This window comes from Stegostoma tigrinum, chromosome 37, assembly GCF_030684315.1.
Source record: "Stegostoma tigrinum isolate sSteTig4 chromosome 37, sSteTig4.hap1, whole genome shotgun sequence".
Classification (NCBI taxonomy): domain Eukaryota; kingdom Metazoa; phylum Chordata; class Chondrichthyes; order Orectolobiformes; family Stegostomatidae; genus Stegostoma; species Stegostoma tigrinum.
The window spans coordinates 881,161-895,730 of record NC_081390.1 but is presented as its reverse complement, the minus strand read 5'-3'; the positions used below and the strand labels follow the sequence as shown (position 1 = coordinate 895,730).

General features: G+C 43.3%; 1 protein-coding gene across 4 annotated transcripts in view; it reads left to right on the top strand.

Moving 5' to 3' along the window:
• LOC125467469 (nuclear factor NF-kappa-B p100 subunit-like) overlaps positions 1-14,570 on the top strand; it is a 187,847-nt gene that overhangs the window by 166,917 nt on the left and 6,360 nt on the right. For all 4 annotated transcript variants that reach the window (XM_048563313.2, XM_059640406.1, XM_059640407.1 and 1 more), the window contains exons 10-18: positions 1,531-1,616; positions 3,411-3,549; positions 4,777-4,893; positions 5,111-5,317; positions 7,560-7,701; positions 10,348-10,462; positions 11,405-11,615; positions 12,439-12,608; positions 14,219-14,321. In XM_048563313.2, coding sequence (XP_048419270.1) covers positions 1,531-1,616; positions 3,411-3,549; positions 4,777-4,893; positions 5,111-5,317; positions 7,560-7,701; positions 10,348-10,462; positions 11,405-11,615; positions 12,439-12,608; positions 14,219-14,321 — 1,290 coding nt within the window. The remainder of the gene's footprint in view (positions 1-1,530; positions 1,617-3,410; positions 3,550-4,776; positions 4,894-5,110; positions 5,318-7,559; positions 7,702-10,347; positions 10,463-11,404; positions 11,616-12,438; positions 12,609-14,218; positions 14,322-14,570) is intronic.

Here is a 14,570-nt window from a genome sequence, read left to right as displayed (position 1 = left end):
GGCATTGGGAAGACCCAACATTCTCCCTCATTTTCTTTCCTGCTGTGTGGATTCTGAGGTTGATGTGTGGCAGAAGCTTCTGGAAGTGGAAGCTATGTGTCAGCACAGCAATCAACATGAATGGGTTCCCCAGTGCTGGGTTAGGCTGAGAGAGAATGTTGATGAGACCACATTGAAAATACTGTAACAAAAACATGACTGGATGGAGAAACTGAACAGCTCTGTGAAGAGAGAAACAGTCAATGTTTTGGGTCCAATGACCCCTTCGGAACTCTGGAGTACTTTGTACAATTTTAAAGAGTAATAAACTTGCAGCTTAGGGAACGTTCACAGAACTGATTCCTAGCTGAAAGTTCAGGAAAAGTTGAGCAAGTTGGAACTATTGGAGTTTTGAAGAATGAGAGGCGATCTCACAGAAACAGTTAAGGTTCCAGAGCCAGAAGGCTCTTCACAGGATCATGACTGATTTCAGATGTTAAGACAAGGGATTATGAGGTGATTTTAAGCAAAGTGTTGGTTGTAATGTAGTGAATAAGGGGAAATGTTTCTATTGGAAGAAGTAAAATAGTGCCTTAGTAAGTTAGAACAAGAGGAAGCTTTTATTGTGTTGTTAAAGTTATTACGATCTGGAATGTGCAGTCTGAAGCTCGTGAGAGCAGATCCAATAGTACATTTCTAGCAATGTTTGCCTCTTTCCTCATAGCTCCCAAAAACCACAGGTTGTTACTACCTGAGAGTTTGGCTAAATTTTCCCTCAAATTCCATTTTTGTGTCACTTACGCACATGGGGGTTGTCCCTGAGAGAGTTACTGGAAGCAGTTACTACTGTCCTTCAGTCTGGAAATCGCTGTCTCAACCGATTTGTTCCCACTTCCCTGGGCCTTGAGTTTAGCTGCAGATTATAGAATGTGACCAAAATCCTAGTGAAAATCCACGCAGGGGACATCCACACATTGCCCTCCATTCAGAACCTCAGTGACTCAAACTGTATGTGATTTCCCTTGATGTGCTTTGTGTTTGACCCGTACTGATGGCATCTCTAAGTAGCCCATTTTGCAAATGCCTGCCAACTGTGCCTCTGATGTCCTAATGCTCAGTGGCCCATCATGACAGCAACTGAGGGGATGGTTTTAGACTGAGGGAGTAGGAGATTTAAAACAGAGATGAGGAAAAATGACCTCTCTCAAAGGATTGTGAATCAGTAGAATTCACTTCCTCAGAGTGTGGCGGATGCTGGGACATTGGGTAAATTTAAGGGGGAAATCAACCCATTTTTAATTAGTAATGGGCTGAAGGGTTATGGAGAGTGAGCAGGAAAGTGGATTTGAGGCCAGAATGAGATCAGCCATGTTTGTATTAAAAGACAGATAAGGTGTGAGGGCTGAATGGCCGACTCCAGCTCCTTGTTCCTCCGCTGCTGTCAGCAAAAAGGGTAAGAGTTGAAATTGATTCTGAATATTTTGCCCTCCCCTCCTCCAGTGTTGCAGCTACCTATCGGAAAATTCATTACCAAAATACCTTGCTTTCCAGATGACATCCAGGTGCGTTTCTATGAGGACGATGACAATGGGTGGGAGGCCTACGGAGATTTTGGACCTACAGATGTTCACAGACAGGTAAATAAAAACACTGCAGTTCATTGAAACTCCTCTCCTGATGAACAATTCGGCTACAGGTTACCCTGGTTTTGTGCATGTTCTATCGCTGCTTTACTCTCCCTCACACTGTGCTGCTGGGCTTTGTGTTCTGGGACTGTATGCTAAATAGTAAAAAGTATGAAGAAGTGGGGGGAAAGAGAGAGAGCGAGAGAGAGAGAGAATCCAGGTTTAACATCTGAACACTAATTTATACACCCGGCCTTTCTATTCCTGGACACTCCAGCAGGCTGAAATACCTATTTTCTGTGACATTTATCTGAATACCTTAACACCTTTGAAACTTCAATCAAGTCATGATTTAACCTTCTAAATTCCAGGCACTACAGCCTTTGTTCGCTTTATGCTCTCCTTGTAATGGAACCCCTTGCATTCAGCTGTCTAGTAAAGCTACACTGCTCCCTCTCCAAGGCCAGCATCTGCTTCTGAAGGAGCAGTGCCCAGTGCTACACAGATAATCCACAGCTGTGGTCTTCATATTTCCTCACACTAAAACAGGCCAGCATTTCTTCAGTGTTCTTTATCTGTTTTTTCACATTGTAATAATCTCTGTACCTGGACCCTCTGCTCTCTCTCAAACTGCACTCTCACCAGTTACAAAGTGCTCTGTTCACTCCAAAGAGAATAACTTCACATTTACCTGCACTAAAATAAATTTTCCACTGTTTTATTATTGATCAATCCATATCTCCTGATAATTTTAGATTTTCATCTGCGTTGATTACAACGGTGCCTTCTGTTGGGTCTCTACTAGATTTGTAAATGTGCCTTTTTCTCCTATCTTTTCGGTCATTGATAAATAAATAGCTAAGAGGTCATTCCTCACTGGATTACCTCCCGGTGATTACAATCACTGTCCATTATTCTCACTCTCTGCCTCCTTCCTTTTAGCTAACTTCAACTTTTGCTAACAATCACTTGAAAAAGACCTTCTCAAATGCTTCTGGTATACCATATGAATAACAGTTGCAGACAGTTCATTAATTTAGTCTCTTCTTTAAGAAGTTCAGTCAGGCACATCCTGCTCTTTATAATTCCAGCTCTGAAACTGGGTTTTATGCCTTACTTTCTAACGTAACTTTGCTTCAAAACTATGTCATGAGCCACAAAGTGCTTTGGGCTATGTGAAGTTGTGAGAGGCACTACAGAGAAGTCAGTTCTCTTTCTTTTTTTTAAATCTAACACCTCACTTATAAAACATAGAACATACATTGAAAAGTACAGCACTGTAGAGGTCCTTCGGCCCACGATGTTGTGCCGTGGAATAATCCTAATCCAAAAATAAAATAACCTAACCTACATTCCCCTCAATTCACTGCTGTCCATGTGCATGCCCAGCAGTCGCTTAAATGTCACTAATGACTCTGCTTCCACGACTTCCACTGGCAAAGTATTTCAAAGTACTTGAAGGAGGTACTTCTGACAGTGCAGCTCTCCATCAGTATCAACCCTCCAACAGTGCGACATCTGACTCTCTGACAATGCAGCACTCCTTCAACCGTGATCCTCTGACTTGCAGCGCTCCCTGAGCTCTGATCCTTTGACAGTGTGGCACTCCTTCACTGGAGCGTTGGCCTTGTGTTTTGAACCTGTTTCCTCTCACAAGATGTTTTTTTCTCTGAACTATTGTAACTTGATGATCAGGATTCCAGTCCAGCTGATGTTGACCATATGTTTCCCATTTGAAAGTTACTGTTTAGCAGCTGTGCAAACATCTGTAAATGTGATTTCTCTGTGGGTTTGTTTATTGCTCAGTTTGCCATTGTTTTCCGGACCCCGCGATATTGGAATATCGATATTGAGAAACCAATCACCGTCTTTGTCCAGCTGAAGAGGAGGAAGGATGGTGAAACCAGTGAGGCCAAAGCATTTACATACTGCCCCCGAGTGGAAGGTAAGTCTGCAATCCTGGTCTAGAGCTGGGGGCCCAGATAAACTCTGACCAGCAGAGAGACTTCCAAATGCTATTTCAGAGGTCAACCAATTAAACCTGACCCTTGAAAGAAATCGGGAAGTATATTTTAAAAAAACCCAGCATATCACAACCTCAGGACATCTCAATGCATTGAGCTACTTTGCGAATTGCAGCTAACCTGACAGCTGATTGCCACACAGTGAGGTCCCTCAGATGGAAAATAGCCCAGATTTTACCTGTTCCGTGTTGATGTTTACCACAGATTTCATGGTAGTTGTTTCCCTCAGAGGAGAAGAGGAGAGAATCCGGGTCTGTACATCAATGTTCAGGGTTCCAGAGCAAATGTACACCACACGACAGTGCTCAGGATCACTTTTCAATCTTCAGGACTGCAAAGATTTGTTCAGAACTTTTTGCTCAATTTACAACCCTTGTGGAGATGATTGTGGCCTCTCTTCCAGTCCTGTGTGGCCTCACCTCTCCTTGCCATAAAACCATAAGACAGGAGCAGTAGTAGGCCATTTGGCCCATCAAGTCTGCTTTGCTATTCAACAGGATCATGGTTGATATGGTAATCCTTGACTCCATTTTCCTGCCTTTATCTTTGATTCCCTTACTGATTTGAAAATCTGTTTATCTCAACATAGAACATAGTATATGACCTAGCCTTGACAGCTCCCTGCAGTACAGAATTCCACAGATTCACTACACTTTGAGTGAAGCAATTCCTCCTTATCTTTGTCTTAAATGTGCAATTCCTCATTCTGCAATTACATCATCTGGTCATAGACTCTCCCACAAAGGGGAAATAATCTTTGTGGATAATTGGCTAGGACATCTGAGTAGTCCTTGGTCTCAGTTTGGGTTGAGCCTCCTTCAGCCTTGAGGCCGAGATCAGCCTTCCCCTTGGGCCTGGAGTTTCCAGCTCGGTCTGAGCCTGCCTGCTGCTAGCCCTATTCAAGATAAGGAGCAAGGTTGACAATCTCAATATGCCCGTCAGAGCCAGTGTGTCCAAAACTGGAGTGAGAGCTCATAGGGCCGCAGTACTGATTGATGCACTAAGTTTTTCAAAACAGATTTACTTGTCCTTTTTGCTTTGATCCTCCTCCAGTTAGATATTAAGCAAGAGACAGCGGGGCTATGTTTTTGCAAACGCTGATTTGATGGGAAGCCATTTGCATTACTCCTTTGTTTTCCTTCCAACAGACAAAGAAGAGGTCCATCGCAAAAGGCAGAAGAGACTCCCTCATTTCTCGGATCATTTTGGGGGAGGGGGCTCATCAGGGGGAGCTACAGGATTTGGCGGAAGAGGAGGGGGAGGAGGTGAGGCCTGAATTTTAATCTTATTTGAATTCTTTTATTGAAAGATGGAGACCATTGGCTCCAATGGCTGGGAAACTGCAGAGGAGAGCGGCGGCAAGGGAAGGGAGCAGAAGTTGAATGAACTGGGGGTGGTGTTATCTTGTGTTCAGCAGCTGGCCAGCTGACTGAATGGTGAGCTCCATGAGCACTCTCAGGACCTCTGTTGCTCTCTTTACAGGTTATAACTTCAATTCTATTGGCTTCATGAATAGTTTTGGGAACCCACACTGTACGTTCCAACAGGGAATGCACCACTCTGGGGGACCACAGGGGTGTATGGAACTAACAACTGAGCAGAGCCTACAATACACCACCTCACCACCACACACGGTCCAGAACACAGACAACTCTTCAGGGGAGGCTCGCCAGCTCCCCACTCGGTCAGGTAGGTGAGAATGACACGTGCAGAAATGCAGCGGATGCAGTGTACCAGGATGATCAGAAGGACATTGACAGGACTGTGCAAGAGATCCTGGAGAAGAGGCATTGAAATAGGGGAAGCCACAGCTGCTTGCAAGTGTGAGAATTGTGAGGGTTTCCTGAATAGTTGGTGACAGGAAGCCATGCCCCACAGGGTCAGTTCTGTACACCATGTGGATGATTTTGAGTTTGTGGGAGTGGTGACCCAGTGTGAAGGCAATGTTCAAATCTGTAAAACAGCTTCAAGAGGAAGATTGTACTGCAATGAGTTGGGTAAAAAAGTTCCCTTTTGGACAGTGTGTGTGTTGAGGCAGGGGACTTGGTGCATAGAAAAGAGGTAAAGATCCTAATCAGGCTGTAAAGTAGCGAGGGGCTGATTGAGGAGGAAACGATTTTGAAGGGTTCAGGTACATGTTAATGGAGCACCTCAAGTGGATTCGACCATTAAAAATGACATTGAATCATGCGTTTTGCTGTAAGAGTACAAATGTTTGTACAAAATAGTACATTGAAACAAAATCTCAAGTGATAGTCTCCAAATTAACAATCCTCTGACAGCACTTGCTCAGTTCCAACTTTCTGACAGTGCAGTGCACCCATCGCACTGAGCCTCCCACAGAGCATGCACCCTCAGCACCGACCTGTACTACACTAGAGCTATCAGGTCCTGTAGATCCCTGTAGATGGTGGCAGCTATCTTCATCAGGAGCTGCTGCAGTGCTATGGCATGGCCATCCAACAGGCCACATCCTGCCTGTTACACCCCACTCAGTTTTTACAGACTGTGCAAAGAGCTTTGCAGGGTTAGTAGGAATTGCCGATGCTGGAGAATCTGTGATAACAAGGTGTAGGGCTGGATGAACACAGCAGGTCAAGCAGCATCAGAGGAGCAGGAATACTGACGTCTCGGGTTGAGACCCTTCTTCAGAAATTAGGCAAAGAGTTTTGCGTTCACTTTTACATTAAGAGTCAATCTATCCCCTCTCTTGCCAATCTCATTGTTCACTTCACTCCACCTCTTATTATATTTGGTCTGGCTCTTGCTTGAAGAATTCACTTGATGTGTATCATATAGCCTCTCTTTTGCTTCACCATATTCTTTGTCTCCAAGGAACTCTAGCCTTGATTCATCCTTATTGAAATGTTCAGAACTCGTACCAGAAACTATATTGGGTCTTGTTCGATGTATAAGCTCCAGTTTAAATTATTTTTAAGATTTATAGAATTATACAGTACAGAAGGAGCCCTTCGGCCCATTGAGTCTGTACAGCTAAAAAATACACTCATATCAGTATGAGTCCCACTTTCCTACACTAGGCCCATAGCTGTGACAAATTCTCCACTCGAATTTGATTCGGGAACCGGTCCTTAAACTGGAAAACTGCCAACCACTCTGCTATTCAGTGAGGTGAGAGAGGAAACCAAAAGATTGCAGAACAGATAATCTAACAATCATTGTTGAGAAATTGTGTGTAGAATGACACAGCTCATTTACATTTCAGCTGATCAAAGAAACCCAGCCTAGATTTGTAGAGAATAGGCCATGATTGCTGAAGCATATTGAATGTTTTCAAGAGGGGACTAAAGTTGTAGACAAAGGATGTCCCTGCATGTTGTTTATGTGTCTTAGCATGTATATGGATTGCCAGAAGTCATTTACAAAAGTGCCTCATCAGAGATTGTTGGCAAAGGTGGAAGCTTTTGGGATTGAAGACAAATGATTGACCTGTTAGGAAATGAGCTGAGTGTTGGGAGATCCAGAGCTGAATAATGGGCAGAGTGGTGTCTTACACTGGTCCTATGATCTTGTGTTGTACTATCAAACTATTCACTGTATTTATCAATGATTGCGTAGAAAATCATATATAGTCAAAGTTTACTTCGAGATAAATGATATTGCGCACAGAGTGGATTGAAACATTAAAATTACCAAGAGATATTGACAGGCTGAAAATGAGCAAAACTTTGCAAATTTGTGTTAGCTAAAGGTACATGGGATATAGGGCAAATCAGCTAAAGCTACACAGGGAAACAGGCCAAATTAGCTAAAGTACTAAGGGATATGGGGCATTTGCAGGTAAATGTAATTATACTGTGATCTCATTGAATGACAGAACAGGCTTGAGGACTACATGGCTTTCTCCTGTTTGAATGTGGAGCTTGTTTAGGAGGAGATGCTGGTCACTAATTCTTCCTTTGTTCTACAGAGCAATTTCTTCATATGAGAGCTCTACAGATTACAGAGCGTACAGCCCGAGCTTTGTTGGACTATGCCATCACTGGGGACGTACGCATGCTATTGGCTGTTCAGAGACACCTGACAGCTATTCAGGATGAAAATGGAGACACGTAAGTAATTGTTTATTCCTGAAACAATATGTTTACAGTGATTCTCCTTGGTGATGTATTTTTGATGATATACCTACTCAGTGGTTTGTTTACAGTGATGTACTATGATTCCATTAGAGACTGAAGAAAGATATGAATTTCCCAGTGCCCTCTGCAATCACATAATGAGATTTCACAACTCAAAACTTTTACTACAACAAAAAAATTAAAATCAACATTAATTGCCTATGAACTAATAGTTAGTTAATATGCTGCATTACAGCTAAAGCTACTATCAGAATTCACTTCCTAACATCGCTGAAAACCCCAAAACATATTGATACCTCCTCCATACTCTTGGCAGGAGTCATTTTAAGCCATGTGTATGAGAATCCTGAGCTTCTCCTGCCTGAACAGCCTCCCTTTTCCCTGCCCAACCAGGGTGAAACTTCCAGTGTCCTTTTAAAAGCACTCCATTTCGCACAATCTTTTGAACACAAATGGGTTCCAAGTAACAAGATACACTGTCACAATTCCTCGATTCTGAACTCTTCACATTCTTTGTTTCATCAAGCAGGGTTTCAGCCCTCATCAGCCCTTACTTGGATGAGCCTAAAATACATAGGAGCAGATGTAGATCATTTATTCCATTGAATCTGCTGAGCCATTCAATAAGATCATAATTATAGACAATAGGTGCAGGAGTAGGCCATTCGGCCCTTCGAGCCAGCACCACCAATCATTATGGTCATGGCTGATGATCCACAATCAGTGATGATAATAAAATGTGAGGCTGGACGAACACAGCAGGCCAAGCAGCATCTCAGGAGCACAAAAGCTGACGTTTCGGGCCTAGACCCTTCATCAGAGAGCACAATCAGATCCACAATCGGTATCCTGTTCCTGCCTTATCCCCAGAACCCTAGATTCCCATCTTAAAAATCTATCTATCTCAGACTTGAATCTACTTTATGATTCAGCCTTGACATCTATGATGAAGTATTCCAAAGATTCACTACTCTCTGAGACAAAAAATATCTCCTCATCTCTGTCTTAAATGGGTAACCCCTTATCCTGAGATTATATCCTTTGGTCCAAACTTTCCTACAACCTCTCCACGTCTTCTCTGTCAAGTCCCTTAATTGTCATCTCTTATTCCACCAAACTCTGATGAGTACAGGCCAAATCTACTCCACCACTTGTCATAAGAGTATCCCTCCATACCCAGGAGCAGCTGAGTGAATCTTCTCTGGGCTGCCTCCAATTCCAGGATAGCTTTCCTTAAAGATTCCCTTTCTTTTGACTCGCTGCTTACGGATTAGACCAGATTCCCCCAAAATATTTTAAGAAGGTAGCCTAGACCCTAACTTTTTATTTTTTTAAAGGTAGGTATGAAATGCATGTTCCAGATTTGATGTGACTGTTCAAACTACTCGACATTAAGCAAAACACAATTTATTTAAACAACACAATTAAAATACAAACAAAAGGACGAAGAATTTAGAATGACTTAACTATTGGAAAACTTAACTAATAATAGATACAGTACTTACTATATTAGAACAGTTAATTAGTAATAACATCCCATAAACATACTACTTAGCAAAAAGGTAAATTCAAACACATATTCTTACATGCAGTTTTCCAATCAGGGTGAAACAACATCAAGAGAGATTTCAGAGAATGTAGCAGCTGGGAATAATTTTTATTGAAACCCCAACTCTTCTGGGACCCGAACAGCTTCTTATTGCTACAGGAAGTTTGATCTGTGAGAGCCGGCCACTCCACTTCCATTGTTTCAAAAAACCCTAAAGGCCTCTTATTGTTGACTTCGGCCATCTCCCATAGCCCACTTCGACACCTCTGCTTTTACAATCTCTCTTCAAACAAAAACTCAGGACAAAACAATCTTTTTACTGTGACAGCTGTGGTCTCCTCCCTGAAATCTTTCTGTCTGATTGAATTTAAGAGTCTGTCAGCAGCAAGACCAGGTCCTTTCTCCTTTCTGTCCTAACTTACTGTTAAAACTTACAGCTGACATTTGAATAAGTTTTGATTTACATTTATTGTCTCCATAATGTGTATATCATGTGCGTTGGTCTCCAGGCAGACTTGATATCAGATTACACAGGCCTACTCCAAGCAGATTGCACAGAGGTCCCATCCCCTTCTCCAAGCAACTCCATTTTACAGCAAACTAAAGAAGACTGTCTAAAGTATAACCATCTTATAAAGTCCAGTGCACTCAGCAACAGCATTGAATTTGAAAGGCTTTGAGAAGGATTTGGGGAAGTAAATGGGAAAAGAATAGTTTTGGAGGGCAGTAGGTTTAGAGGCCAGTGGATTCCAGCTGCCATTCCAGTTCTGAAATATCCTAGTTGACTTTGGGATCTTGTGCCCACCTTTGCTGGGGTTGGTGGATTTGTCCAAGAACTGAATGGGATGTGGATATCAATTCCCACAGGGTAGAGACTGGGGTTTGAAGAAAATCTACAGTACCCACAGAGGAAAGGTGAACACAGAGGGAGGAGCCAATCCAATCCATACAGCTCCCCCAGATCAGGTCAACAAAATGTCTCAGTGCTATCTGAGGCTGACACTTTGTTCCAGATACTATTTGCATACAGTGCTGAGCTGCACTTTTAATGGGCTGTCTTGCCTCAACAGTTCATTACATTTGGCCATCATCCATCAACAGCCTCTGGTCGTTCAGCAGTTGCTCCAGGTTATCGTCAGTATTCCAGGGCAGAACATCATCAACATTCCCAATGATCTACGTCAGGTCAGTCTCTGTACATCAACATTCCCAATGATCAACGTTAGGTTGGTCTCTGTACAATAATATTCCCAATGATCTCTTAAAACCTGTATGACTTAAAGGTTTGATCATCTGACCTAACATTTCTCTATGTGGCTCAGTGTTATATTTGGTTTTGGAATTGCTTTCCTTTGCACCCGACATTTATTCAGATTGAAGCTGATTTGACGTTTACATGCTTATCCTTCCAGCCTTATTAATGTAATCTGGCATCTTATTACATTTCACATCAATTAGTTACCCATCAAGTTGCTGTACATAGAAATGTGGCTCTTCTACTTCCAATTTCTGAATCCAGATCACTGAAGGTGTCACATTCAAATATAGCAAAGACAACATATACACATATAGCAAACAAGACCACAGGGATTAGATATACAGTGATGCTGTCTCTACACTGTCCCCATCAAACTGCCCCCAGGACTATTGGGTTATATTACAGAGTGAAGCTTCCACTACGCTGCCCCAACAAACACTCGCAAAACAGGTACAGCACAGGGTTAGATACAGAGTAAAGCTGCCTCTACACTATTGTCATCCAATGCTCCCAGGACATGTACAGCACAAGATAAGCTACAGAATAAAGGTCCCTCAATATTTTCCCCATCAAACACTCCCTGGACAGGTACAGTATAGGGATTTGTTAGAGTGAAGCTCCCTCCAACTGTCCCCATGAATCACTCCCAGGACTGGGACAGCATGGATACAGAGTAAAGCTTCCGCTGCACTGTCTCCCATCAAACACAGCTAGGTCATGGGTAGCATGGGGTCAGATACAGAGTAAAGCTCTCTCTGTACTGTACCCCATCAAACCCTCCCAGGTCAGGGACAGAATAGGGTTAGCACTTTGATCACTGTGCTGTAAGCCTCAAACATTTTGTGATTGCTTTGTTTTCTGTATCCTAGACCCCTTTGCACCTTGGAGTGATCACCCAGCAACACAGGATTGTTGAGGTCTTACTCACTGCTGGGGCTAATGCCACTATTTTGGATCGTCATGGAAACTCTATCCTCCACCTTGCTCTTCACAGAAAAGATGAGAAGATGGTGGAATTACTGCTGGAACATGTCAAACCTCAGGCCCTCAGCAGGCTGATGAAAATGCCAGACTGTAATGGTAATGTTCACAAACCCATCGTTATAACGTCCACCACCGTTTCTGTGCTTTATTAACTTACAGGATGAGGGCATCGCTGGTCCGGCAGCATTTGTTGCCCATCCTTAATTGCCCAGAGGGCAGTTAAAAATCAAACACATTGCTGTGGGTCTGGAGTCACATGTAGGCCAGCCCAGGTAAGGATGGCAGTTTCCTTCCCTAAAGAACGTTAGTGAACCTGATGGGTTTTCCCCAACAATCAACAATGGATTCATGGTCATCATTAGACTCTTAATTCCAAATATCTATTGAATTCAAATTCCACCATCTTCCATGGAGGGATTTGAACCCAGTTCCCCAGGATATTATCTGGATCTCTGGATTAACAGTCGAGCGGTAATACTACTAGGCCATCACCTCCCCCTGGTCTAACACAAGCTGCCAAAGCACAGAAGCCCAGGTTTGACCCCTGGTGGTGGTGGAGTTAACTGACCTCCCCTCCAATGGTGGGACCACTGCAATTTTCCCAGTTTCCCTTGTATTCCAGAGAGGTTGGGATTCCTGCTGCTGACCTTCATGCACAATCCTGTGCATGGCTGCTCAAGTGAAGAGTACCTGTCCTGTGTTACTGTGTCCGCATCCCGAGGTGACTTCTGGCCTCTTAATAGCTATGCCCAGCAAGGTTCAATACCACAGGACATAAAGGAGATCAACTATAACCCCAAACTTACACCTTTTTTTAAGATGTAAAATCTCAGCAAATGTGTAACATAATTTTTTTTAGCCAATCATGGAGAGTCCATTTTTAACCGACTGTGCCTGATCTGATCCCTTCTTTCTCCAGGATTGTACCCTGTGCATTTGGCAGTGAAAGCCATGAATAAAAATTTGGTGCAAGTTCTGCTGAACAAAGGAGCCGATAAAGACGTAGCTGAACAGAAGAGTGGCCGAACGCCCTTGCACTTGGCTGTGGAGGTCCAGAGTCTGAATCTGGCTGCGCACCTCTTGTTGGAAGTAAGTCATGTTAGACATGGTAATGGTGTCTCTGCAGTTGAACATGGGGCACTCACCTCCATGTCCTTTCTCCGCCAGCACGTGTTCTGTAGGTTGCTAACCAGCCTGTTCTCTCGCGCTTAACATCGAGGCCAAAAAAGACACATTTTTAGTCAGTAAGAGAAGAGGCGGGGAAGTGGATGTGAGGATTATCAGATCAGTCATGATCCCATTGAATGGCACAGCAGACTCAATGGACCAAATGACCTACTTCTTCTACTACACGTTACAATCACCAAGAAGTCTGTGCTCTCCAGGGTCTCCCGAGGTGATGTTTTCCGGACGTATATCAGTATGCAGTAGAGAGATAACAAAGTGTAGAGCTGGATGAACACAACAGGCCAAGCAGCATCATAGTAGCAGGAAAGCTGACGTTTCAGGCCTAGACCCTGTTCATCCAGCTGTTATCTCAGATTCTCCAGCATCTGCAGTTCCTACTACCAGTGTGCAGTATTGGTCACTAGCCTACTGGGATGGATAGATTGGTGTTTCTGAGATCCTTAAAGAGAGCTTGATGAATGATGGGGCGAGTATAACAGCATTCCAATGAATGAGCTACAATATTCTGCATGTTCCAATGTTTATGGAGGCAGGGGTCTTGTCACTTAAGCTGCTTTTGAAGTGTTTAAAGTTTTATATCCATATTTTGCAAGTCAGAAACTAGTCCTCAATTCTTTGTGATATGTTCTCCCCCAATTCAGACTGCTGCTTTACCAGCCTCCTTAATCCACCTCTCGCTAAGGTCAGGCCCCACCAAAGTTCTCACAGCTTTTTATGCATCTTTATTTCAGCATTTAATACCTTAAGTCTGCCACAATTTACTCTGTTCACTGCTTTCTCTTACTGCTTTCTGATTATTATCAATCTTTCATTCTCTCTTTCGTCTGAGTCACTTTGTCACTTCCCCATGGTTTGTATTCATGCTTCTACTGCTACTTGGTCACTCTCTCACTCATACCTTCTTTCTCACACACTTTTTTCACTCCCTTGTACACTCTGTTTCTCTTGTGTGTGTATAAGAAGTAGTTAGATGGACCTCGCATCGCAAGTGCACATGGGCCAAGTGCTGACTGGAGATCTCTATGACTGTATGAGACCTTTATTTTCACATCATTGTTTTCGCTCTCTCTCACTCTCTCTGTGCACCCACTGACATGCTCTAGTTCATTAAGTGGAGAGTAGTCAGAGTTAACATTCTGGGCCAAGTGACCCATCCTAACCCTGATTTCTCTCCACAGATTCTGCCAGACCTGCTGAGCTTTTCTGGCAATTTCTGCTTTTGTTTATGATTTACAGCAGTCAGTTCTTTACAGTTCTTTTGGTTTTTATTTGCTGTTGTTCATTGTCCATCTCCCTTAGTCCTGCATTTAAAACAGCACGATTGGGAGCAGATGGAGACAGAGATTCCCTGAGGAATGAAGCTCTCAGGCCCCGAGTCAGACCGGATCCTTCAAACTGAGAGAGTGAAGACAGTTGGTCTGACTGTGCTGAAAGGATCAACTGCTGATCTGTTTGTAAACCCTTGTGCCAAGCAGACGATTCTAATAATGATTTGTTGCTGTTTGTCCCAGGCTGAAGTGGAGGTGAACCGGCCTACGTTTGAGGGGAACACTGCTCTTCACTTGGCTGCAGGATACGGTCTCCCAGCTCTCACAGCTATGCTGCTGACTGCAGGTTTGTTCACTCATGTTCTCAACACTTGATGGGGCCAAATCTCCCTCAGAGTCACAGTGTAAATTAGACACCATATGAGACCCTCTGTGTGTCTGAATGTTCCACTTCCTGAAAACACAGGAAAGGGAAGTCTAGTTGTCATTTGATTTCTACTCTGCTGAGACTGTATCTTTGTTTGAGCCACAGCATCATTGAAGTTTACAGACCAGAAGCAGCCCCTTGGGATCATTGTGTCTGACTGTTCTTGCT